Source organism: Chrysemys picta, chromosome 8, assembly GCF_011386835.1.
Source record: "Chrysemys picta bellii isolate R12L10 chromosome 8, ASM1138683v2, whole genome shotgun sequence".
In the NCBI taxonomy this organism is placed as follows: Eukaryota; Metazoa; Chordata; order Testudines; family Emydidae; genus Chrysemys; species Chrysemys picta.
Genome location: NC_088798.1, coordinates 109,223,316 through 109,250,246, shown reverse-complemented (window position 1 = coordinate 109,250,246; position 26,931 = coordinate 109,223,316). Strand labels below are relative to the sequence as shown.

Sequence of the window (26,931 nt, the reverse complement as noted above, 5' to 3'; positions counted from 1 at the left end):
GCAGCGTCATGCTCTCTGCCCAGCAGCTGGGCAAAGGAGGAACGTGTGTGCTAGTGCGGTGAGATGCCTGGACCCCACAAGGCAGGAGCACCCTCAGTGCCACACACTGCGCTGCGCCCTGCCATTGGACCCGGCTTGGGCTGTGCCATCCCTGTTCTGCCACAGACTGGGTCAGGGGCCCACCCGTCTCTGCAGGGGAGAGCAGCCCAGTGACTGACAAATGCCCTGGGAGCCCTGGTCTGACAAACAGCCTCCTCCCAGCCATTGGCTCATCGCAAGAGACACTGCGCCCGGAGCCCATTTCCCGGGCACCCACCGGGAGCATTTCAAGAAAGCAGGCGGGAAAGGCAAAGACCCAGGGTGGGAATGGCCAATGCTACAGCCAGGCAGGGGGCTGCACCATCCCCTCTTCTCTCTAACAACCCCACCTGCCTGAGGCTCGCCTGAGAGCCGGGGCCAGGAGCCCCCGCGGCCCCGCAGGGGAAGGATCGGACATCAGCACTCGCCGCAGGACAGGAGGGGTCAGCTTTATTCATTCCTGACCTGGTGCTGAGAGGTAGCGCCCAGGGGCTTCCCCTCACGCTGGGTCTGCAGCCTGAGGCGTGTCGCCATGCAGGGCCGGCCTTAGGGCAGATGCAGGGACTAACGCTGGCCCACAGGAAATGCCTGACACACACCCACACGCGCACACACACACACACACACACACACACACACCCACACGCACACCCACACACTGCAGCCCCCTGGGGCTCACACAGGTAGGGCGCAAAGGGGGAGGCATTGTACCCTGTAGACCAAGTTGAGGCCCTGGCTCTTCGCTGGGTCCCCCAGCCAGTCCCCATCGTCTCAGCAGGGCCGGGCTTCGCGCTAGGAGCCCTTCAGGATGCACCTCACCCTGGCACCGAGCTGGAAAACCTCCTCAGCCGGGGAGGAGGGTTGGCACGGCCCGAGCGCGCCATGTAGACGCGTCGATGCCTCGGTAGCACATGGTGCTCCCTCTCTTCCGCACCGGGTATCCGGCTCACAACATCTCATTGAACTGACCCAACACGGTCCCTGCCCCCGTGCGCTCACAGGCTGACCTAGCCGCCCTAGCCGGGAGAGGGGGTCGGGTGGGGAGAAGGAGAGGCAGAGAGCAAGGGGCAGGGGCGCCGTTCTGGGGAGAGGCTTGTTTCCCCAGATGTAAATAATTTAATTTGTCCCCACCCATATCTATATACTGACCTTTCCTGATCAGGCACATCAGAGTGACAGCTGTCAATCACTCCCCCAGCCCCCTGAGCCCAGCCCTTCCCCTCTTTCTAAGGAGGTGTAGCAGTGCCCCTTCACCACGCCCAGCACGGCTGGCAGTGCCCTGCCCCAGGCCTTCCCTCGTCCAGCCCCCAGAGCGGCTCGTCTGGGAGTCAAATGCAAGGCCGTCATTGCTGGGCCTGGCTTGGAGACCGGGCGCCCGGCCAGCATGAGATGGGGGTGGGGGTGGCGAACCCAGTATCCTGCGGTGGCACAACAGCCAAGGCGGCTCCGCAGACCGCCCGGCCTGGGAAGTGAGATTGCCGCACAGCTGCCCTGCTTCTGCAATGCAGGTCGGCTGGCAGGTCCCTGTGCACTGGCCACCTGTGGGGATTAGAGCCATAAACAACAAACAGCCGCTTTCTCCAGCACAGCGTGTACCCAGGGTCTAAACACCGGATGGCCCTGGCCGAGCGAAGAAAGCCAAGGAGAGCACGAGCCGACACCTCAGCCGTGTAGCCTGGGGCCCCTAGCTGCATTTGATAGAGCGGGACGCTGCGCTCGACTGACCCCTTGGTAAATAGTGGCTCTTTGCCAGGCACACGGCCCTGGTGTGGTGAACTGTCCCGTGTAATCGCCCACCACTTCCCTGCCCTTTGAGCAGGCGCGGGCACTGACCCCTCCCAGCTCACGGGGCATGCAGCCTGGGAGACAAGCACTGGCCACCTGGCTCGTTCTAGACTCAGGCCGGGGTGCGGAAAGGGAGCGGGAGAAGCCGGGTCTCCCCAGGACACAGTTACCACCAGCCCCCCTCACTCCATCCATCTCCAGACCTTCTGCTCTGGGACCCCCTTCCTGAGCCTCTCAGTCATGCCTCTGCCTTCTCCTCCGACCCACACTCCTGCTGTGGGTCGATCCTCGCTGGAGGCTGACCCGGCCCAGCCCCTTGGCTGGATGTGTGAAGCCAGGACACCAGTGGGTTAGGCCGTGGGGAGACCTGGAATACGTGCAGATGTGTAGAGTGCTTGGGAAAAAGGGACATTTGTATTAGACAAGGGGAATTAACAGAGACATCGGGAGACAGGGACAATGCACTGGTGTGGGCAGGGAGAGCCCGTGCCGGCCCCCAGAGCCCGCTTTGCTGCGGCACATGCAAAGGGGGTAGGGTCTCTCTTCCCCTCCTCTCTTGCCTCTCTGCCCCACACCTGGAGTGGGATCAAGAACCAGGGATCAGACGATCCAGGCTGTGTGGGGAGGAGGTGGGCGTGAGCCCTTCCTTCCACCTGCACTCTAGTGCACAGGCGGGTTTGTACGTGAGCCCAGAGCCATGCACAATCGCATACATACCCACAGCCGTGCCCACACAGGGGTGCGTACATACATACACCCATGTGCACACCCACAGCCGTGCCCATACATACATACACCCATGTGCACACCCACAGCCGTGCCCACACAGGGGTGCGTACATACATACACCCATTCGCACACCCACAGCTGTGCCCATACATACATACACCCATGTGCACACCCACAGCCGTGCCCACACAGGGGTGCGTACATACATACACCCATGTGCACACCCACAGCCGTGCCCACACAGGGTCACGCCCACACAGAACGGTGGATTATGTTACAGATCCATGTTCCTGGGTTTGCAAACACCCCCCAAAGTGCTCTGCCCGTGGAGATGCTGGACGTGGGGCTCGGCTGGGTCTCTGGGTCCTGAGCAAGTATTGTCCGGTATTGATGGCATTCAGCACTCCCCTGGTCCATCCATCCTGGCTCAGGAGAAGACACAGTAAATGGCCCTAGGGGGTGCTGGGGGCTTCACCCTCTTCTTCAGCTCTGTCTCTGGCTCCTCACACGCTGGGATCCACATGTCCCTCTTGGGAAGGAACTTGGCCAGCCAGAGGCCTCTCCAGCAGGACAGGATGGTGGAGGAGGACGAGGAGCCAGATGATGGGGCGGGACTCCTGGGGAGGGAACAAGGGTGGATCTCACTAGAGCTGCCTGACACGTGCTACGGGCGGTGTTTAGTTTTACCTCCCCCAACTGCCCCCATTCCCAGAGCCCCTTTCCTGGGCCCAAATTGAAGGGGAGGCTGCAGGAAACCTTGGGGAAAGGGCAGCGAGTGCAGGAAAAGCCAAGGGCAAGTTCTGAGCCCAGCCTGTGTGATAGCGACTGGCAGCTTCACCCTCCCATCCAAAGCCATGGGCCAGCCGCAGGGACCAGGGGTTATGACCCCCTTATGAGACTAGCCGACCTCCCTGGCTATTCCCACAGGAGCAGAGGGGGACCCAGGCTGGGAAACCTGTCAGTAGCACAGTTCAAGGAGGGAAGAGCGATGCCATTGCATTTCCACCCCCCCCGGAAGGTGTGGGAGTGACCTGGTACCATCACCTGGCCACTGCGCCAGGAATTACGGATTGACTGAACTTTGCTTCTTTTTCTGTCCGCGACGCAGACCCATGGCCTCCGTCGTTCTAAATGAGCCGGGACTTTCCAGCTCTACACATCCCGTGCAAAGGGTGCGGGGTGCAGATTCCGTATTTGAACGCCAATGTTTGCCCTGGGTTGGCTAGCAATGGGCCGTCACAGGGTGCTGTTTCTGTTCCCTGACTGGGTGATGGAGGTTTCCAAACAACCCCCGGTGAATACCTGGCTGGAATCAAATACGCAACCTGGAAGTTCCTCACAGCTGAGTGTGTCAGGTGTGTTTCACAGAGATTCCTGCTAGCTGAGCTCCAGCCAGGGTTATGCCCAAGGCAGGTTTGAGATTGGTGTGAGTGCACGCTGGCACTTCCCTTCACTGCCCACGCGGCTCGGAGAGGAAATCTGTGGCCAAGTGAGGAGCTCAGATCTGCTCACTCTCAGGTCTAAGATCTCCTGCCTTTCAGCGTGATGCAGTCATGTCGGGTCCAGGTCTCCGGAGGGACGGCTGGTAGTCTGGCCCCACCCCCAGAAGTCAGACCTGGGACAGCAGGCACTTGCTACAGGGAGGGGGAAAGTAGAAACCAGCCAACGTTCAGTGGCTCATCTGCTTTCCACGTACTGCCGGGAGAAATCTACTGGGAATTGAGTCTCGAATGTTTCAAAGAGCAGATCGGAATGTGCACTTACGGGCTAGGAGGGGGATGCTCAGGGAGACCCAGCCTCGGGGCTGAGCATATTACGCCCTGCGGTTCCCCCCGTGGCCCAGGACTGTGCAATCACCTCCCTGGCAGCATTTGGCCTGGGGCTTTGTCAGGGAGAGGATTCCACCTGCTTTGCCTCTGCATTTCCCAGCTGTGCGCCACATTGCACTGAGCAGGTCAGCAGGGGTAGTGTCACCTAGCGGTAAGAGCCAAGGATGGGCCCTCGTCCTAGCTCTGCCATTGATTCAGTGTATGGCCTTGAGAAAAGTCACTTAACTGCTCCGTGCCTCGGTTTCCTCTCTGTAAAAGGGTGATAATTTATGATCCTTTCAGCGCTATCCTCCCTCCAAAGGCCTTAGAGAGATGCCAAATACCCCCCTTCCCCTTTGCAGCCTGTGCTTTGCACTAGAGCACAGACTGGGGGGAGAGACGGAGCGGATTTGTTCCACCCACTCAGGCCATGATCAATACTCTCCTCCTCCCAGGCTGGACACTTTGGGGAATGTCTCCTGCAGCTAGTGCCAATGTCCTCTACCATGCGTCTGCCAGGCTGCACCGGGAAGGGAAAGAGAGACCGGAAGGCTGGCAAGGAGGAAGCCAGCAATGAAAGAGGGGCAGAAAATTGCTGGAAATTTATTTTGGGTAAGAGCCAGCAAAGCCCACAGGCAGAAACCGCAGAGCTGGAATCGGCTTCCTGCCCGAGACGTCTCCTGCACTACTGGGCTGCCGGTGACTCCCTCGCTCCTGCTGCTCCCAGAGCCCTCAACGCTGTCCTCCCTCTCCAGGCATGAGAGCTTTCCCGCGGTCAGCAGAGTGCCCCTCTCCTGACGGAGGTGGGAATCGGCTGGAGGGGCTGAGCAGAGACCTCAGCACGGGCTTGGTGATTTGCAGCACTGTGACACAGCTGTGCATGCTAAAGCGACGCTCAGCTCACCGTCCCCGCACCTCCAGCAGCGGTTCCCTGATTCCCCCGGCGCCCTGCTGACTAGTGGGCCTGGCGCCAAAGCCCGAAGAGCCTCGGGCGCTGCACGTTCCCGGCCTGCTCGGCTTGCGAGCACAGGGAGGGAGCCCGTCCCCCGGCCCAGTGTGACCATGTCCAAGGTTACCAGAGCCCGGTGTGGAGCCAGCAGAACAACTGTATCTAGCTCTCAGCAGACAGGTGACCCCGATGTTTGCCCTGCCACACAGTCAATAAAGCAGAGGCCGCAGTACCAGCAGGTGGGATGTGCGGGCCAGCGGCAGAGGTGACTGTGACCGTAGCTGCCTAAGCGCTGCCCAGCTTTTCCACTGGAGGGTAAATAAAGTCTCCTGCTGCAAATGTCTACTTTTCCATGTGTGACTCAGACCCGCTTTCCGTGGAGTTTAGAGGCATCGTCACACACAGAACCGCAGGGGCCCGCTGTAAACCCCTCACCCTACGGCAGGGGAGCACGGGAGAAGGGCTAACAATGGCACACTGCAGCAGCAAGCCCGCTGCGCTGGCGCTGTTCCTAAAACAATTACACCAGAGCTTTTGGTATCTTTATGCAGCTGAAATGGGCTTGGACAAAGGCAATCATCCCAAGTGCTCCAGCAATGTGATTTCCTAATGCAGCCACCTCTGGGGTAGACGGCGCCAGTTCACATTATCGGTTTCCACTGGGGTTAGCCCAGGAAATGAGGCAGACTAGCTTGGTGCCGGCCAATTGGAAAGTCAGCGGAAAGTAATCAACCTGCTGGAAATGGCTGAAGACTCGTCCAGCGCAGGCGGGAGTTACAGGTTTGTCAGTGGCTGAGAGGGACAGCTGCGCCCTGGCGTTGTTTGCAAACAGATCCGCTCCAGGCCTGTTACCGCGAGATGGAAGTATGTGAAACTCATTCATCGGGTCTGTCAATCAGTTCCACCCGGTGCCGATCTACACTAACCCGTCCGCCAAGACGTGCCAGGAACAGAACTCCGGGAGGAAGGGACCTGTGCTCTCATATGCAGAGGCCGAGCCCGCCAGCCCCAGACTCAACATGGCTTAGCGCCTCTCTCTCTCGTGGGATTTCCTCTCCTGCTCTCTTACGCCTGGGGCTGAGCCTGGCTCGACTAGCCCCTCGCACGCAGCGCAGTGGGGTCTGCTGGGGCGGTGGGGGGAAGGTAGGAAATGCAACCGAAAGCACATGGGAGAGAGCGTTCGCCCTTCCCAAGCTCCCACACTGCGCATCGCTGTCCAGGTACTCACCCAGTGGCCCCCACCTCTGCCTTTAGGCTTCCCCCAGTGGCAAATCTAACTGGGACCTTCTAACGTTTGTCCTCGTTGGCTTTTGGAGGAGGGCAGCCAGGAATCAAAGGCTGAGAGCGCGCGTCCCAGAGTGGAGCCTACTGCAGCGGGCTGGCCAAGACTCAGGGAAAAACTCCAGAGCTGGAGAGGATTAAATTAAAGACAAAAAATAAAAATCACTCAGTCACTCGGTGACACTCTGTTCCGCTGAGGCTCCGGGCTGCTGCCTGTTACTCTCACGTGTCTCCGCTGCACCAGACCCGGCAGTGCCCCCGGCGTTCTGGTTTGTATCACCTGGCGCCGGGAGAGAGCGGAGCAGGCTGGAGAGGAACCAGGATGACAGTGACCGCTGGGCAACTCAAACCAGCCCCATTTGTGGCCGGTAATGTGGTTATTTCCCCAGGGAAGGAGCATTTCTCTTCCCACGACTCCCGAGTGCCCCTGAACATGCTGGCCTGGCCTGGCCTGCCGCAGGGAGGGAGCAGGGGACTGCCTGTGTGTTGGCGGGTGTGAGAAGGTGGCGTTTGCTACCTAGCCTCTCTCTGTTCCGGGTTGACAGTCAAACCTTTTATACATTTCTAACCTCGCTAAGATCACTGGGGACGTCCCACGAGTGACAGAAACGTCCAGTCCTTGTCCGAAGCGGCTAAGCTTCTGTCTCGCTGGACTCTAGTGGCCGTGAGTTCCAAGAGAATTCTGAGCTGTGCAAACAGAGCAGTGTTTCCTCTGATCCGTTTTAAACGAGCTCCCTTGCCTTTCCCCAGGGTTTTGAGAGGGGGGAGGGGGAGGTCCCTCCTCTGTCCCATTCATCACTTTCCATATCTGAGCCGTCCCCCCTTTTAGTTAACTCCTCTCTAGCCAGCCCCAATCTTTTCCAGCTCTTCCCCTGGAAATCTCCCCAGGATTCTAATGATGTGTGTCACCCCCTTTTCTCTCTGTTTGCAGATGGAGCGGCCAGGTTTGAACTCCCTCTCCCAGGAGGTGGCATCCTCTTGAACGACATCGTTGTCGGAGAACATTGGCAGTATTTGCGGATCCAGTCTCTAGCTCTGCCCTACCGGAGGATAATGGGCCGGATTTCCAGCAGTGCCCAGCACGCACAATTGAGACTGATTTTCCAGAGAGCCGATCCCGCTCGGGCACTTCACTGAACACAAAGAACTCAGCCCTAGCAGCGCCAATCAGCTGAGCTCCTTTGAAAACCTGGCCCCTTACTTAGGTGCCAGACTGGGAGCTGTGGGGGGCTGACCCCTGGGGAAAAGGGGTCTCTGCTATCCAGGGAGGTTCTGAGTTTAACAGAATATCACGGATGTTGGTCTCTCCTGCTAATGCTCGGCTGTGACAAAGAATCCAGCAGACTGCAGGGGAGCGCGCTATGGGCAGGGCAAAATGAAACCATCTAGTTTCTAATTCAGCTTTGGACCGAGCCTGTTTTCTGTATTTCAGTGTTCAGATAACTAGGACGATGAGCTCCTCAGTCCGGTCCCAGTTAGAACAGACCAGCTGCGGCTCTAAGATCAGGGGAAAGTGGCCCCGTTGCTAACACCGCACTCTGCTCTCTGCGGCACCCAAGCTAAGAACATAAGCGCGGCCAGACTGGGTCAGACCAAAGCTCCATCTAGCCCAGTATCCTGTCTACCGACAGTGGCCAATGCCAGGTGCCCCAGAGGGAATGAACAGAACCAGGTAATCATCCAGTGATCCATCCCCCGTCGCCCATTCCCATCTTCTGGCAAACAGAGGCTAGGGCACCATCCCTGCCAGCCTGGCTAATAGCCATCCATGGACCTGTCCTCCAGGAATGTATCTAGTTCTTGAATTTATCTATGCCACTGAAGTCAGCAGAGTTACATCTATTTAGACCAGTGGTCTCCAAACTGTGGGGTGCATCCTCTGAGGGGGGTATGGTGGGGCCCCAGCCAGCCCCCATGGGGGGTGGGGAGGGAACACCACCCAGCCCCGCTCTGCCCCCAGCTCTGGTCTGGTTCCTGTCTGTCTCCACAGAATTCCCTCCCTTGGGAAGAAGGAGGCTCCCAGCTCTAGGACAGAAGGACCCACATGCCCTTCGAATGGGGCACCAAGGCAGCTAATAACTGGCTCTCTCTCCAGCGTCCTCCTAAGAGACCACGGCTCCTTGGGGCTCCCGTGCTCACTGTTATTATTAGTGGCATTTGGTGCAATTTGCCAGCCTACTGCTGGGTTTTCTTTTGATCCTCGGTTCACCCCACTTAGCCCCCCAGGCCTGCTAGAGATGGGACCGCACTGAGGGAGGAGGCCACGCCCTGCTGCGAGAGACCGTGCTGAGAAATCCCAGCCCATTGGCCCTAGCTCTGCAGACAGCCCCCCACCACCTGGGAAGCTGGGGGGGATCCCGGTCAGGGCCTTGCGGGGGCTGCCTCTAGCCTGTCTGCCCTGCCACCTTAGCATGTGCCAAACCAGTGCCTCAGTCCTGCCCGGCCCCGCGGTGGGGGATGTGAGATGGAGCCTGGAGCCCCTGAGCTTCGCGCACCCTGGCGAGAGACGGGGGGTCCTGCAGTGCGGTGCCGAGCGCACCTCTCTGGCCAGTTCATGAGCAGCTGCACGGGGGCTCCGGAGGCTCCAGCCCTGCTCCTGAGCTCACCCCCTTCCCCACTGGGGTACTGCCAGGGATGGGGCCTGCTGCTCCTGCTACAGGTGGGGAGAACCAGCCCCTCCCTGTCCATTCTTCCCTCTGCCAGAGAGCCAGGCAGCCGGGGGCAGGCTCTTTGTCAGGAAGGGGCAGTGGGGGCCCCTGGCTGGGGGAGTGGGGCTCCAGGGAACCCCTCCTGGGGTGGGGGAAAGAGAAAACCCAGCGTGACTAGGGCTCTCCAGTGCAGCGAGCTGCAGGGTGACTCTGGGTTCAGCTCCTCCCTTGTGGTTTCACACCGATCGCACCATTTCACTCCCCTGGCAGCAGACTGTTTCCGGTTGATGGTGCATTTCAAACGGGCTCTGTGCTCTCCCTGGGATGGCGGGTGGCCCCAGTGCTGCTTTGTCAGTTTCAAGCGGGTGCTTTCATGGTGACACTTTTCCTCTCTCTCGTGGGGCCCTCGGATAACCCGGAGATGGACTTGAGAAGACGCAGGCCAGAATATGGTACATCGGGGAGAGTCTGTAAGGGGGCTAGATGGGGACTCAGGGGCCCTCGGCTCAGTCCCTGACTCTCCTGGTGAATCACTGAATTGCCCTGTGCCTCACTTCCCCATCTGTACAATGGGGCTAATGATGCTTTGTCCAACTCTTCAGGGCAGGACCTGTCTGCCCAGAGCCTGGCACCTCGGGGCTGTGATCTCCCTGGGGCCCCTCAAGATGCTCTGGTCATACACAAAACAATAATAATGAATAACTACAGCACCGTGACCCGGCTGGAGCCGAGCTCACCCCCAGCCTTTGCATCGCTCTGCAGGAAGCCTGGGCCTACTGTTGTCTCACTGACGTTTACCAAGGCGCTGAGCTCAGGCCTCAGAGCCAGTCAGGCTATTCCTACGTCCTCCACAGCAGCTCCCTGGGCAAATAAACCAGCACTATCCATCCCCCGCCTCTCTGGCAGCTCCAGAACCAATCTGCTCCCAACTGGCAGGAGCTTTTCCTAGCCTAGTACAATTGCCTGAGAAGTGCGCCCTTGCCCCTCTCACGTCATGGGGAGAGCGGAGCTCACTTGGGTTTCTTCATCCCCGCCCTCCCCTTTTGGCTGGAAAATTGGGATTACTGGCATCCCAGCCCCTTTTCTTTTAGCAATCCCTTTGCTGCGCTTCTGCCTACAACTGGGGCTTGTTCCCATCACGCTCCGGCCAAATGCTGGCTAGGGGAAAGCACGTGTAATTGAAACGAGTGTGCTCCTCGCTCGCTCTGTGTGTTAAACCTGGTCCCTTCATTTTCAAAAGAAAATGTGGCCAGAATTTTCCAGTCCGGATCCCTTTTCAGATCGGTTTGTAGCCATCCAGCCCAGCCAGCGTCCTGGCATCCAAACCTCCCGGCTACCCGAGCAGCAGTGAAAACTCCTCCCGATCCTGCTCCAAGAGAATTCAGCAACGGAAAAGCTTCAAACCCTAGTTCCCTTTGTGGTGAGATCTACCCTGGAATGAAGGGTTGAGAGATGCTGAATAGCTCCCCCTCTTTCACCCGCTCTCGCTCGCTGTCAATATCGCTGTCAATGGAGAGCCGTGAATGCAGAGGGACCCAGCCAGGCCTGCCTCCACGGCCCAGAGCAAGGCCACTAGGCCAGACTAGGGTGACCAGACATCAAGTGTGAAAAATCGGGACAGGGTGTGTGTGTGTGTGTGTGTGTGGGGGGGGGGGGGATAAGAAAAAGCCCCAAATATCGGGACTGTCCCTATAAAATTGGGACATCTGGTCACCCTAGGCCAGACAGAGGGTGGCTGGGATCCGGTATCTGCGAAGGAGACAGGCAGGAGCAGGGGAAATGGGAGTTGGCTGCTCCCATTGCTTTCAAAAGGCCATGGAAATGAGCGAGCCTTGACCCTTCTCCTCCAGCTCCTCCTCGGAGGCGACTTCCCAGTAGCCAGCTGCAGGTGGAAGAGGACCTCCCTTCCCCCTGGCTGCGATGTCAGTGGGTCTCTGCCCTGCCTTCCCTCTCCTGTTCTCAGCACTGCAGAGGGCTCTGCCCAAACGGTACCAGGGAGAAGTACCGATCAAAGTTACAATTAACGAGCGAATTAAAATCACGAAGCTATGGCAAATAAACAGAGTGCTCCTTGCCTGGGGGCAGAGTTTCTTCTCCCAGCTCTCTTTGGGCACGCTCGGGGGAGGAAGGCCTTTCAGAACCGGCACTCCCCAGATCCAGCCCTGGAAAGCAGGTCAGGCTGCAGCACTTTGACTATGTAGCAATGGAGACCCAGTGCAGATCCCTCCTCCGGACGTCTAAAGGTTGAGCTCGCTGTAGCCTCTCTCTGGAGCCCTGGCAAGAGCCGGGATAACTGGGACCAGAGGAGAGCACAGACTCCCTGGGCTGAGCCTGGCGGTGGGAAGGGGATGTCCTACAATCACAGCCCGTGCAGTAGACCCTGGGGCTCTCGGCAATGAGGAGCGGATGCTTGGACCAGCTACTCCTCTGGGGTCTCTTTGCTAGGCTACCACGCTGGGTCCAGCCTTTTGTATCTTCAATGGGTGCTTGAGGGCATGTGTGGGGCACTCTGGGACACGGGTGAGCAGCACCAATCCCGGCAGAGGCTGGGGCAGGGCACCCGGGTGATACTCTCCAGCCATGGGGTAGGAAACCTGCTCCCTTGCTTCTCCAGCACCGGCGTCAGCCAGGATAAGGGCAAGAATTGGCCCTTTGTTGGCACTCCCAGGAAAGGTGGCAGGGGGAGTACACGCTATCTGCTGGGTGGAACGTTTCTGAGCCACTTATTGGGCTGCAGCCCAGAGGTCAGCTGAAAGGCCTGCAAGGAGCAGGAATCACTCGCAGCGAGGAAGGAAAACAAGCTGCGTTCTTTCCTTTTTCTTTCTCTTTCACGGGAGTGGGAAGCTCGGCGCTCCCTCTATCCCTTAGACTCTCCTCCCCGGGCTCTGGGGAACAGGGGAGCTGGCAGGGCCTGGTTCAGAGCTCCCAGCTGTGGCTCAGTCCAGCACATTGGTGAAGCCTCACACGGTAACCTGCCCTAGCCTCTCCCAAGCCTCCTGGTTGCAGCAACCGTAGGACTTTCTAGGCACCGCTGCCTCGGTCCCTCCCTTCCACTGCTCGTCCGGATCAATATGGAAGCGATGATGGTCAGCGTATGGGACGGGGCGCTGAGTCTGAGATGCTGAGGAATGGCCTAATTTGCATGCACATTTGCATATGAACCAAAAGAAAAGCCAATGCACCCCGCCTTAAGTTAGCGTGGACTTGACTCTTCTCGGAAACAAGAGCAGAACTCGCCAGCAACAGAAACCTGCAGCTGGAGCACTGGGGTTTAGTAGCTACGACCAGATGGGCTTGTGGCTAACGCAGCTCATGGGAAACTGCTCCTGTCTACACTGATGCACTACAGCTGCTGCAGCATTTGAAGGGTGGCCAGACCCGAACATGCAGAGGATAACCCTCCCCCTCCCCCTCCCGCCCCCGCGAGGCTCATTCAGAATGTCAGTAAAGTGCCTCGTGACCCTCCAGCAGACGGCATTGGAATGTGCAAGTGGTATTTTTACTGGTGGGCACCTTAGCTGGCAGGTGCTAGGGTTGCCTCTTGTATTATTAGCATCGGCTGCTGGGGTACATTGGAACGTGGTATCACTGGAAGGCTGAGGGATCTCCTGGCCCTGCTTGCAGGCAGGGGGCTCTGAGAAAGGCACGGGATCTGGGCAGCCCGATTCCAGCAGCAGACAGCCAGGGTGGAAAGACGCAGCGTAAAGCAAGGTGGGGGGAGTAGTGCTTCTCTGGTTTAGGGAGCAGCCTGTTTCCTCGCTCTCTGTTTTGGGGTTCTCGGGTGCAGTGTCACATTGCAACCTCCCCGCGAGGCTATGCTATGCTTGAGCTCACTTCTTTATACACATGCTGTGAACATGCCAGCTTCAGCCTTGCCCTACTGGGTAGGGACTCGGATGGCCGTGCTCTGGGCTCCCAGTGTTGCAGCTCAGGAGAACGCATGGGGCTCCCTGTGCTGTAGAAAAACCCAATTCTCTCCCAACCCTTGTCCCAGAATTGAAGGAGATGCTGCAGGATGTCTCTGCCCCGGAGAGACACTCTCCCTCTGTCCCGTTGCGCTGCTCGAGGGACCAATGTTCGTGCTCTAACCGCAGCGGTAGATGCTGCTGCCGCTCCCGCTTTAAGATGCAGAGCATGACAAGAGCTGAAATGTACCAGTGGCAACAGACAAAAGGGCTGCAAGGGAACACGCAGCCAGCTGTTCCCCCCACTGGAGCTGAACATGACTCTTGAGCTAATCCGGGCTAGTTCCTATTAGCCCCCATCCTCCCCGTCTTCTTCAGCCTATTATCCAACTTCACAGGCTTACGGGAAGGGGCAGAGGGACTGAAGGGGTCATTTCACATTTGGTCTTGTAACAAACTGGCTATCACCACTGCCCTCTGGTGGGTGGAATCAGAACTACCCAACTGTGTGTCCATGGCCTTATACTGCACACTACAAAGGGACTATTCTCTTGTCACTCACGTGCTAGCAGAGCAAGGGGAAGTGAGTTCTATCCCTGCTGTTACCTCGGCCATATTGTGCAAAACCTAGGTGGCCAGAGATATTACAATAGCATCCAAGCTCACTGGGTGCGTGTCCTGTGCCTTTGGCAGAATCAAGCCTAAATCCAGAACGAATTTGGACATAAAGCCGAAGCCATGTGATGTCTCTGTCCCTGCTCTCCCCCGCCCCATCCTGGACCTCCCCACCAAACCAACATGAGGGAGCAGCATTACCTTTCCGTGGCTTCTCGAGTGAGTGAGTTCTCCTTCCCTTTCCACACCTGCATCCTCAGAGGCTTATCTTCCTGCACGCTCCGTGTTTGCTTGCGGGCTCTCGCCCTGGAGTGGGGCAGATGTATGGGGGTGAGGGGAGTGGTCCTGGAGAGGGGCCCCACCCTTCGACAGTGGAACAGGCGCTGGTAGGCTGTCCGGAAGTCCCTGTTCAGAGCAGCGTACAAGATGGGGTTCAGGGCTGAGTTGGCATAGCCCAGCCATAAAACTATGGACTGGGACGTCTCATCCACCGTGTCCCCCACCATCCCTCGGTAAGTGAACACTGTGAAATAAGGGAACCAGCAGATGATGAATGCCCCCAGCACGGCTGCTAGCGTCACTGTGGCCTTGTGCTCTTTCACAATGAGCAGCGCAGGGCTGACGGCCTTGCAGCAGGTGGCATGGTTGATCCTCTTGGCTTGCTCCCTGGCTATTCGGAATATCCGGTAGTACGTGATGCACATAATGACCAAGGGAAGGTAGAAGGTGAGCAAGGCGTCCACCAGCCCATACACGGCGTTGACCGCCAGCTTGCACTCCAGGCTGTTGTTCAAGCCCGTGTTCTGCACGCCGGTGCCATTGGTGTTCCAGCCCAGGTGGATAGGCAGGAAGGAGACCATCAGCGAGACCACCCATATGACGAACATGGCCACGGCCACCCGCAGAGGGGTGACCAGCTGGGTGTAGCGGAGCGGGGCTGTGATGGCGTAGTACCGGTCTATGCTGATCATGAAGAGGTTGAGGATGGAGGCCGTGCACAGCATGACGTCCAGGCTGCTGTAGATGTTGCACAAGGTGGGGCCGAAGTGCCACTCGTGCGTGAGCTCGTAGATGGCGGAAAAGGGCAGCACCAGGAGGCCAAGCAGCAGGTCGGTGATGGCCAAGGAGACGATGAAGCAGTTTGTCAGGCTACGGAGCTTGCGGTTGAAGGAGACGGCCAGGCAGACAACCACGTTGCCGCAGATAGTGACCACAATGAGTGCGGTGAGCACGATCCCAATTAGCACCGTCTGTGGTTTGCAGCCCATGCCTTTCGGAGCAGCTGTGCCGTTCGGACATGGATCCATGGCAAGGAGACGCGGGCAATCAGTCCTCTCCCATCTGGGCCCCCATGATGGCCCAGCTCTGTCCGAGCTCTGCAGCTACTTGGATAGAGGGTCCCGCTGGAGCCCACAACGAATGTCCCCAGGGCCCTACTCAAACCAGCCTCGCACTCGGGCACCCGCACCCTGGGCATAGAGATTTGTGTTCACTTGTTTGCTCTTTGTCTCCGTAAAGGTGCCAGGAACCAGTCGGGGACTCTGCACCCAGAACTAGGAGAGGACGTGGGCTCTACGCAGAAATAACGCCCAGAGATCACTCCCATGTATCGGCACCAGAGGGGGATCAGTACGTTAGCTGCCAGGCGCCTCTCTGGCAGCCGCCTTTCAGTCTCAATCTCTCCCTCTTCCTCGCTCTTCTCCTCCTCCTCTCTGAGAAATTAAGAGGGGCTGAGTTGCGTAGGGTCTCAACCATGCCTGGCTCCGTCCACATGGTCAGGCTGGGGAAGGTAGGGAGGGAGATTCTGCTACATCATTCCTTCCGGCTGGTCCGTGCCTCTGGCCCTGGGCTGCAGCCACCATTCACCGCTCGGACCCTGGAAGGAAAGGGCAAGGATCAGGCCTGCAGCCAGTGCAACGGGGACTGGCCGAGGGTCTGCTGCAGAAAGCAGCAATGGCTTCTTGGGGGTTCCAGGCACCCCAGGAACATCACTGGCTGAGCCAAGCGAGGCCCCTGCAGCCAACTCCAGGGGATTGCTCTGCTCGCCTGTCCCTCTCGGGGACTTGGATCAATGCGGCGTTTCCCAATCCCCTTGGGAAGGAAGGGACGGACCAGAAACCAAATCTGCACCTCCCGCCGCCCGCTGCCAGCAGCTTGGGAAGTGGGGGGGCGGGAGCCAGCGCTCACTTATGCGGCTGTCAGCTGCCATGATCTGAAGTCAATGGAGCTGCCCTGGTATCAAATCAGCGCAAGACAGGGGAGACTCGGGCCCTGCAGCTGGAACCCAGACCCCAGATCTTGCTCTCTGCCCCACAGAGCACTAAATGGCAGGTGTCCAGGCTGGCAGCAGAACGGACCTTTTCGCTCTCGCTTTGCTCTGAGCAAGGAAGTTCATCCTTAAGAAGCCAGGATGTTGTCCCTGGCTGGTTCTTTGAACCATCACCACCCAGTAGCTTCCCTGCACTCCCCCAAGCCATGAGCTGGCACCTAGGAGCACCTGCCATTTCTGGGAAGGAGACAGGCACGTCAGTGCCCGCGCTCCCAAGGACACGTCTCAGAGAAGGAAACTGTAGCCTATTTGTGCATTCTTCGTGCCATTGCTTATGCTTGGCGCAGTCTCCCTCTCCAGTACTGCTTCCAAGCAGAGCCTTTCCACAGTGACTCCTACAGCTGCCCGGGCACACAGATGGAGCGCCTGCTGCCCTACACGTGCCCCTCAACTAGTCTGTCCGGATTGGAACAATAAAGTCCCTTGGGGGAGACGCCTCCATTCTTTATTTGCACTATTCCCTGTGCCTTGCCAGCACGCCGTGCACACTAGTAACAATCCGCTTCCCTTTGTAACAAGTGAAATGATTCTGCCCTTCCCCGCAGGGCTCAGTCAGTATGATTAATAAGTGTGAACTTAAAAAACAAATTGGATTTCCTGTGAACCTAATTAACCCTATCAAGTGACTCTTCCCCTGAGACTCACCTTGGGCAAATGGACTCACGCAGTGCAAGGTGGCTCCTGGCTGCATGGAGAGTCTGCACATTAGGGTTTCGTTCCCTGCAGTGGGGGTAGCCAAGTACTTCTTTTCAGTTGTGCGTGTGACTGTATTGCATGGAAAAGCTGACACGGCTAGGCAGTGCCACGCACCATCCCGGCAAAGGACAGGGAAGCTCGGAAAACTCCTAGTGTTCAGGGACCATAAGTGAAGCGGCAAAAATCATGAGGTTGGCTTAAAAATGCTAAATCTGGGGGTTCTTTTTGTTTGCCTCCTGCCTTTAGGGGTCACGTTTTCAAGCTTTCCTCCAAGAACACTAGGGCAAGAAATGTCCTTAGTTAAAAATGAAAGCTGAAATTCTCCCATCAGCCCATGACTCCAGCAGCTGGGGCTTAAGAGAAACACCAGGTATTGCAAGAGTTGGCCACACTGCCTCTGCCAGTCCTCCCCAACCTCGGCTTGCAGCACCCACTAGCTGGATCTCTCTTGAGCAAAGCCTAAGCAACCGCATTCAACTCCCCCCAAGTGTGACCGGATAGTGCTCCGAGTGACACAGCTGTGAATCAGGCTATTGAAATCAATGAAGTTACACCAGTGTATCACCGGTGACACCAAGAGCAGAACCAAGCCCCACAGCTTACGATCAGGTTAATGCTGCAATAGGGGCACATCGTTAGAGACGACTGTAACTTCTTTTAATGAGAGTCATGTGGTTTTGTGATGTGCTCTAGTGAAGACCTGCCAGTGAAATGAGTAAGTCTCTTCCAAACAGTTTCTGAAACTCTTTTATGATTAAAAAGCAAACAAGAGAATTACACTGGGCTGAAAGATCATTTCTGCAGGCATGTGGTTATTTTATAAATAACTCAAGAGTCCTGTCTGAGCTCAGAAATACCATTACCATGAAAAGGAAGCAATGTCTTCCCCACGCTGGCTCATGCAGTCAAACGGAAAACCACCTTGCTCTCACTGAGCTATCCCCTGGGGGAAGCCGGTAGGACGGGTCTATGCCTGGCTGGCTTGACAATCTCTAAACAATGAAGTGTCCTTCACTGGTAGGGCAGAAATAGGTAGGGTAAAGATAACACTAAAACTCCAACAACACAAAAGAGTGCTTGGCAGCTGATCACCATGGGATTTGTCTCCAAAGCACTTTGAAACTCGAGTTAATGGACCTTTGCAATCCCCTGAGTGGCAGGCAAGCAGCATTATTTATCCCCTCCGGGAAGGGGAAACTGAGGCACTGAGGCAGGAAGCAGCTCTCATTTGTCCAAGGCCACAGAGGAAGTCAGAATCAGGATTAGAACTCAGGACTTCCCAGTTTCCAGCCCTAGGATTCATCTATTTCCCTCCCAGGAAAGTGTTTGTATCACTGAATATTTAAGAGAGTGGCTCTCAACCTTTCCAGACGACTGTACCCCTCTCAGGAGACTGATTAGTCTTGTGTATCCCCAAATTTCTCCTCACTTACAAACTACTCACTTACAGAATCAGACATAAAAATACAAAAGTGTCACAGCCACACTAGTATTGAAGACTTGCTGACTCTCATTTTACCATATAAAAATAAAATAAACCCACTGGACTATAAATATCGTACTTACATGACAGTGTATACAGCGCAGGATAAACAAGTCATTGTCTGTATGAAATTTTACTCTGTCCTGACTTTGCTAGTGGTTTGTATGTCGCCTGTTGGAGAACTAGACCAATCTCTAGCTGAGTTGATGTACCCCCGGAAGACCCCTGGGTACCCCCTTTTGAGAGCCGCTGATTTAAGAGAAAGTGAACGTGTGATCTCACACATTGAGCAGTGACCCCCTTTCCCTTTCAGACGGACTGGCTTTGAAGAGGACAATACATCCTCCTTCCTTCTCTCCCCAGATGTGTGTGTTCCACATGGAGACGATCAGGGGCCTGGAGAGACTTCCCCCTGCGGACAGATTGAGAGGCCTAGGCCTGGGTAACTCCACTGAAGCGACAGAGTTACCTAGTGCAAATGGGAGGAGGCTCTCTGCCATCCATGCACCTGCAGAGAGCGCAAAGACCTGGCACCAGAACCCCCAGCTACCGGAGAAGCCTTGGAAAGTTACTGCAGAGATGAAGCAAGAGCAGTAATTCCAGGTGTGTAAATGCACCAGATCAGGGAGATGATTCAGGTACATTTTCAGACTCCAATTCACTCTCTCTGCCAGGAAAAAACAAAACAGATCCGATTAAAATGTAAGATTCATAGAGATGCTTTATAGCATTGGCAGTAAATCAAAAATCCCAGAGCCAAGCACAGGGCGGGGTTTGAGAGATAAGATGAGTAAATCATTCACAGATTTCCTGGTTCTGCATGAGGGAAAAATGGAGGCGAAGCACCGAGCTCTGGGCTAGGGCGTACACAGGGCGAGTGTGCTGCACCCGTGGCCCAGCTCCGAGTGGTCCCCGTCCCCCCCAGGGGAACGATCTGGCTGTGGGGAAGCTGTGGAACGTCCGAGAACGTGATGAATGGGCCCGCATGGCACACGAGTGGGAGCGCAGTGCACCGAGCGAACCTGGGGGCGCAGATTAGTCCTTTCATCCCAGAGACACACCGGGGCGTGGCAGCAATGCCCTCAGCCCTTGGGCTGGGGGAAGAGCATCTCTGATCGTTTTTCCGCAGCTGTAAAGGTGAGTGAACAATGTTCATCATCGCAGCTTCTGCAGAACCTGCCACTCCCAAGAGTTTTACGGATGTTGATACACAGCTATAGATGGTGACCACTTCAGCTCCCACTGAAAAGCAGCCTTCTCTGGGCTGGAATGCTGCAGCTTTTTAGCAGCGCATAGCACCGGCATGCAGTAAGTTTAAGGCAGGAAGCAAAGAACACTTAATAACAATCCACTTGCTGACTGGTGGGAGGAGGAGGGCGGCTTGCTCCCACTGAAAGGTATTTCCAAGGGAAAGGCTTGTTTTCCCTGCAACCAACAACAAATTGGCAGTGGCAGGATAAGTCAAATTCAGTGTAATGCACTGAATCAGCATGTGCATGTGTCACACACCATTATCCACTAGAGGATAACACCCTACTACTGCTAGCTGCTAACAGAATTACTCCTTCAGCTCAAGCAGGAGAGGGTGGTGCTGAAGGGACGGAGTTCAAACCCTGCGCCATCATTACATCGGTGCCATGAAGACAATTGACAAGGAACGGTTAGACTCTGAATATCCAAGAGGCCTGTAATTCGTTCAGCAACGTGGGGAATCCAGCCCAGGCTTGGGGAGGTTAGATTAGGCTGGCACGGCGTAACCTCCTCCTTCCCAGGCCAACACTTCAGCTCCACCCGCCCTAAAGCTGCAGCGCCGTGGATGGATGGATGGGCTGCGGACCTGGCTGTTAGCATCTTTTAACAGGTTCATCTCTGGTGCTTTGCTAGTTAGTTCAGGATTACAAATGAGAAGGCGAGTCTCCCCCTGCTTTGTTAATTACATTCCTGCATCAGAGTGGGAGCAGAATGCATTTCACAATGCCACCAGGAAGGAGCTGGGTCTCTTAACCTAGGGGAAGCCAATGTCCTCTCTGCTATATGAGAACCGCAAAGGGCCAGCGTGCCAGCTAAGCATGCAAAGTTCAGGGCTCTTGGTGCTCGCAGTAGGGATGGGGTAGAAAGCACCTCTGCCAGGCACACTGCTGGGGGCCTCCGGGGGGCACAGCGTGTGCAGGGGCAGCTGGGCTGCTCTGTGGCAAGGCACTGGACTCACTGGCCTTGTGCACTGCCAAGCCATGGATTGACCCAGCCCCGGCACAGAGGCGCCAGAGGAAGGGAAGGCTCCATCCACACCTGCAGCGGGTCCCCTAATCTCTTCCACAGGGCAATTTCCTGAGATGGGCTCCCTGGCAGAACAATGGGGAGCGTCTCCGCTCTGGGCGGGGTCCCGGCTGTGTCCCATCCCAGCGACACTGGGAAACAGAGCCGAAGACAAGAAAAGGGAGACCCTGGAATTCAGCTGGTGTCCCCAGGAAAGCGGTGGGGCCTGGGCGGAGTTTGGGCCAAGGATATTTTCATTTCCGCCTTCCTCTGCATCCCTCCAGAACTACTGAGCTCCTGGCTCGAAGCTGGGAAGCCGCACTGCCAGCGCCGGGCCAGCACCTCCTCAAGTCAAAGGGCCCCGCAAAGACCAGGCAGCTTGAGCCGTCCTCCAGGGACATGGGTGTTTGCAGGATGCAGGGGCTTGGAGCTGTGAACCCCAGAGAGGAAAGCCAGCACAGCAGAGACAGCCTCTACCCCTCCCTGCTGCGTGATCACCCCGGAGCTGTTCCCCAGGCCTCTCCCTTTGATCCAGGGCAAGTCACTGAGCACACAGGGCGGCTTTATGGGGAAGGAGGGTCAAGGAGAAAAGAATGCGGCTGAGGCTGCCAAATGTGAATTGCTTACAACACATGCACGTAAGCCACTAAGTCAGGTATTATTTGTGTAAGCGGGGGATGGTCCTGCTATTGTGGGGAACTTTCCTGGCTTACCCGCTACCATCTGAGTCCTCGCTCCCACTCCCTTTCCCCCCGAGCCCTGCCTGACCTCGTTGGCTCCCCTTCCTCATAACCCCGACAAGGCTGAGCCCAGGATTCCTGGGGGGCTCGACCCCCAACCTGGTCGTGGTCCCTTAGGGCAGGGGCTAGGGTGTCCCCATGCCGGGGTGCTCTGTCTGCACTGGACACTTCCCTGACCCACTGATCATTCCATACCCTTCTAAGCAAATACAATTTATTAAACAGCAACCGATTAAAAAAAATAAGGAAAAAATGGGAAAACAGCCAGCGTCTCTGGGACGTCCGGGCAGTTCACAGTCTGTTCCTCACAAGTCCCAGGTCCCGGCCCAGGCCCCGGCCGTGCTGCAGGGACGCTGCGGGTCGGTCACTTGCTCGGGCAGTGGCCACACGCCCTAAGGCTTTAGGTGGCAGGACCCTTCTTCCCAGCGTCGCCCCCGCCCTGTCAGGGTTACGATCCCCCTCCAAGTCTGGCCTGCAGAGCCGCTTGGCTGGGGGCATCTCCCTGCGCTGGGCCTGCTGCCTGGGGTCCCCCTCCTCTCCCCAGCTGCTCACCGCACCCGGCTCCGGACGGCTCCAGCCCCAGCACGGCTGCTGCTCTGCCTCCAGCTCCCTGGGCTGCTGCTCTGCCCCCTCCGGCTCTGGTCGCTGCAGCTCTGCTCCCAGCGCAGGTCTGTTCTGTGGGCTGCTTTTCTGGCCGGCACAGCCCTGCCCGCCTTAGCTCAGCTCGGGCCCCTGCTCTCCCCTTAGCTCAGCCCCACTCTGTCTGACCCAGGCAATTCCAGCTCATGCAGAGGACGGGACCCCCCCTGGCCTCCTGACTCCCTGATTAGCTGCCTGCCCTGTCAATCAGGCTGATCTAGAGCATTGGCCTCTCCCCATTGTTCCTGGGGATGGTCAGTCTCAGGGTCCTGATTTCCCCTGGACCCTTCCCCTTTCTTTTAGTACTGGGAGCTAACCACCGCCCCCCCCCCCCCGAGTGTTAGTAAGGGGACAATACATTTGCGTGGTTTGGAGGTGGAGAGGGAGTGCAGCAGGCTCCCTTAGGGAAAACTCTTCAGAGCAGCAGGGGCTTGGCAAACACGCCAGCTCATTCTGTCGTGCCAGGCTAACGGTTAGCCGTTGCCGGATCAGGAATGGTGAATTGGACGGGGGGATCAAACTTCAAGCACAATGTATAGCCCCCTCCGGGGAGGATGGTACGTCCCTGGGGCAGAGACCTGCGGGTCGCTCTTTGGTTTTGCACTTTGTCAATTGCACGTTTTTAAGCAAGGGCCGTTAACCGTGGGCACAACTGCGGGTCCTGTGGCTACTCCCTCACTGGAGGGCTATAACTCTCTTTCCAATAGACCGGCACTAGCTCAGGCAGAAATGACTGGGCTGGCGGCAGGCATCCGGGGGTGAGGTTCCCTGGCCCGTGCTCTGTGGGAGCTCAGACCGGGTAATCACAACAGTCCCTGCTGGCCTTAAAGACGGAACTGACCCCAGAGCGGTGACTTTCTGTGCTGCTTCCAGCTTCCCGACCAACTCTTTGTCCTTCTCAATCTGAACAAGACTTAAATTTACCAACGCCAAGGAAGGGATCTGAAAGAGGATGTCAGCAAAACCAAAATCTCATGCGGCTGGGGTGGAAACCACTTTCTCCAGCTGCTGGTCAATGTCACGGTCATCTCCATTCTGAGCCCTGCTTCACACACTCTCAGCTGCCCCGAAGAGTGACCTTCTGGCAGAAATCCGCCAGAGGGGCTTTGTCAGGGGACAGCTCCCCTCCCTTCCCCTGCTGGCCCGTGTCTCCCCATCAGTCCTCAGTACAACTTCCCTGCACCCGCCCAAGGGACACTGTGCAGCTCTCGGCCCCGCCACAACCCAGCTCCCCGCTGCTCACTCCCCTCCATGTCCCTTCTGCAGGGGCACTCACCCCACCTGTGCAGTTGCTGCCTGGTGATCTGGGGGAAATGAGGGGGGGCAAGTGAGGTTGAGGAGGGAGCTGGGGGGGGGAGATGATCTGGGACACACTGGAATCTCCTCCCCACCCCCCCAGTACCTGCACAGCGGCAATACATCCCCTCACAAGTCTCTCTCTCCCCCCCCAGCTCAACCCCCTCCCCCCAGCAAGCTCTGTGCCCCCAAGGCAGGGCCACACCCATGGCCCCCAGAGGCACTGCAGGGAGCCAGGGCTAGTGCAGGGCGGGGTGCTCAGACAATCACAACACGGCAAAGCAGCAACACCACGCTGCCCCGTTCCTGTGTGCATTTCGTGGGGAGCAGAAGGGGCTGCTGGCTTGGAGGGCTCCCTTCCCCCAGGGACCCCTGGCAGTGGCCTGGGGAGGTTAGCAGAAGGTGTGGGCACCACGTTTCTTTCCCCAGAGGGTGTTGGGGGCACCCTGGCCTTGGCATAATGCTCTAGGGGAGGAGGGGCTCAGCTGGGGGGAGGGGCTCAGCAGGTGGCCAGGGGACCCCAAAGACGTGGGCTGAAAACACGGCCAAGCGCCCGGTCGAGCCGACTGTTTGGAGGGCGCCTCTGCCCGGGGCAGTATCGGTTTGTCGGGAAATGCTGCTGTGACCCGTGGAGAGACTCCGGTCGCAGAGGGGCGTAGCGGGGGCGGGGGGTTAATCTTGCTGGGCAAATCTCAGCCCAGCCCTAAACCAGAGTCAGGGTTGATGCCACCGCCCCCCCATGACAACCTGCCAGGGGCAGTTCGGGGCGCTCCCTTTGGGGCGTGTGCGGGGGAGGGGGGGCAGGGGTGTGAGGCCCCTGCCCCGCGGCGGGGTCCAGGCCCCGGTACCCGTCTCTGGGATGTCAGAAGTTGGGTTGCGGCTGCCAGGCTGGTGGGTTGATTCTCCAGGCGAGGGGACAGAGCGAGTGCAGGGTCCCCGCTTCCCTCCCCGGCGGCGGGCTCCGGGCTCTCCCCCCGCCCCGAGCCGGGGGCTTTGGCCGGCCCCTGCCCGCTGCGGCCCCGATCCTCCGGGGATGGGCTCGGGGGGCGAACGGGACCCGCGCCCCGCCCCCGCTGCACCGCGGACCCCCTACCTGGCTGCCCGCGGACCCGGGGCGCTGCTGGCCGGCGTGCGGGGGAGCGGGGCGCGGAGCTCGCCGGGCTCGCTGCTCCGCGGCAGGTTTGAACTAAGCGCAGCTCCGCCGGGAGCCGCCGGGAGCCGGGCGCCTTCCCCGCCCACGTGATGGGGGAGAGGGGCCGGCCGGAGCGCCTGGATCGCGGAGCCTCCGCCAGTAGCAGCAGCGCCCTTCGCCGGCCGATCTCCAAGCGCGGGGCGGGGGGTCCCTCTCGGGGCAAGAGAGCTGGGTCTGCTACGGCCAAAGCCCAGAGCTCCCGGAGACCCCTGTCGCCTTGTACCCTGCTGAGCTGCGGCTCTCGGCCAGCTCTCCCCGGGGTCACCTCTCCTCTGGGCCGGCTGAAGGATAATAGCCTACTACTGCGGAGAGCTGAAGCAATTCCTCCTAGGGTCCAAGCGGGAGAGGGCGGGGGGCGGAGCTGTGGTGCTGAACCCATGGGGGAGGGGGCATTAGGGTTGGCAGTGCAGGGGAGAAAGGTGTGTGATGTGCCAGCAAAGTGTTAGGGTGATTAGTGTGTAATCCTCAAATGCAACCCCTTTGCCTGATCCTTCCTCTGCCTTTTCACCAGGCCTAGCAGCTTGACTCAGGTTTCCTGGAGAAATAGACTCTTAATCTCACACAAAAGTGTCACCTGCAAAGCCCCCCATGCTGGGCTTTAGCACATTGAAATAAAGCCAGGGGGTGTTAAGACATGCTGGTGCCTGGCCTGTGGTATATAGGAAACGTGAATATACTGGCCAGGGTCTTTGTACAGATCACATCACAAAGTCTGACCTGCAAAGTGAAAGAGCCCATGGGCCACCCATAGAACGGGGCCAGTTCTCAGCTCCTCGGCTCAGCTCAGGAACCAGAGGGGTGTGTGGCTTTAAGCGATGTGCTCCCCCTCGTGCCTGCCTGGCCCTCAGCATGTTAGAGAGGCCTCAGGGCTGCTCTAACCCATGCTTGGGCTGCAGTGGACTCCCATCGGCGAACAGCTGCAGCCCAGAGCACTCCGACCACCTCTGGTATGCCCCCTCTGTCAAAGGCCAGGCAGAGGCTGGGCCGAGCACCATTCGGCCAGCTCTAGACCCCTGGGACCCATCTCTGCCACATCCACTAGTAGGGTTTTGCATGCAGGGAGCTGGTGAGGCAGAGAGAGCGACCCTGGGCTCGGCATGAGCTGTGAATTAGAACTGTCGAAGGGCAGACTCTCCATTCCACGGGAGATGTCGACATTGCTAAATGTCCTTTCATCCCAGATTGGAACAGGCCATCACACATTTGACATTTCCCACAAATAGGGTGACCAGACAGCAAGTGTGAAAAATCGGGACGAGGTGGGGGGGGGGGGGTAATAGGAGCCTATATATGAAAAAGACCCAAAAATCAGGACTGTCCCTATAAAATTGGGACATCTGGTCACCCTACCCACAAAATTTCATTTAGAAATTTAAGGGGAGCTGGGCCCAGCCTCGCCTGTGACAGATCAGCTACCTCCCAGCAGGGACCGATCAGCTAGGGAGCAGGGGACCAGAAAAGCCAGCATGTTGCCCTGTTGGGGAAAGAGCTGCTGGGAACGGAGAGGCTGTGACAGGGAGCCATGGGTAAAAGGACGAGCTACAGGAAGCAGGCAGGCTCACAGAGAAGTGGCCTGTAAAGTGGAAACATGTAGGAAACCGATAGGCCCTTGCAGAAAACCCTGTGCGGTGGGGGAAGGGACGACTGATGTGCTGTACTAGCTCTGTGGGGAAGACATAAAGCTGACACCCTTAGAAAAGGGCTTGAGCCGGACTCTGGGTGCAGTGCCCCTCTCTCCTGGGCCGAAGGGTCAGGCCAGCAGCCACGGGTCGGACGGAGATGCTTCGTTTGCTAAGGTCGAAGCGCTCCGTCAAAAAGCTTTGAAAATTTGTCGTCAGATTTCAATGAAATCAATGCACTCCTGCAAATCGTTTGAAATTCAACAATGCAATGCTGCATTTTCCAGTGGAAGCATGTCCCATGGCCAGTACGAAATGCTAGACACACTGTGCAGGTTGTAGACAGAGCAAAGTCCTGTCCAGGAGCCCTCCCGACACACGGTCCAGAGAAGCCGGCTTTTCTTTGGGAACCATGCAGTCACTGCTGGCACAAGTGACCCCCAGTCCCCTAACAGCTCCAAATGTGAAATATGGGGCTGGGACAATGCCCTGCAGAGATGAAGGATGATAAGGCTCCATCTTCCCTAGCCCTGCTTCAGCTCCACTGCTGTTTGCAATGCAGGGAGACCTAGTGATGGCTGTTTTTCAGCTGATCACACTCCCTTCAAGCTGTGTTGACCAGACTTGTTCCCGGCAAGATTAGCTAAACCACAGCGTTGGCAGCTGAAAGCCCCAATGCTATGGTTCCCAGTGTTGCCACAGTGTTGAATTTTCCTGAACTGTCCTCAGTGTGGAGACAGGATGTTAGAGGTTTGTTTCCGCAACCCATGTTGCTGCTCTGCCTCTCGGTGCTCCACGCAGGACTCCAGCGTCCATCGAGGATCAGACCGCCTTGGCCATGTTCATGTTAGGAATGAGCATCTTCTGAGTAGTTTCGAAGGTG

At 57.6% G+C, this 26,931-nt stretch overlaps 1 protein-coding gene across 6 annotated transcripts; it reads right to left on the bottom strand.

Annotated features, from left to right (window-relative positions):
- Nucleotides 1–506: 506 nt before the first annotated feature.
- On the bottom strand, nt 507–24,678 carry HRH2 (histamine receptor H2). 6 transcript variants are annotated; one of them, XR_509550.4, is made up of 4 exons: nt 24,331–24,646; nt 14,000–15,674; nt 6,578–6,757; nt 507–3,209 (listed from the first exon to the last, which is right to left on the bottom strand). XR_509550.4 is itself a non-coding variant. In XM_065555170.1 (4 exons), exons 3-4 carry the CDS (start codon nt 15,103–15,105, stop codon nt 3,020–3,022), a joined length of 1,296 nt encoding a protein of 431 aa, XP_065411242.1. In that variant the 5' UTR covers nt 15,106–15,674; nt 18,776–18,973; nt 24,331–24,646; the 3' UTR covers nt 507–3,019. The 6 variants fall into 6 exon arrangements, 5 of the variants coding, with proteins under 5 accessions (XP_065411242.1, XP_065411244.1, XP_008172501.2 ...); XM_065555170.1 differs by lacking the exon at nt 6,578–6,757 and adding an exon at nt 18,776–18,973; XM_065555172.1 differs by lacking the exons at nt 6,578–6,757; nt 24,331–24,646 and adding an exon at nt 24,653–24,678.
- Between the last annotated feature and the right edge of the window lie 2,253 nt (nt 24,679–26,931).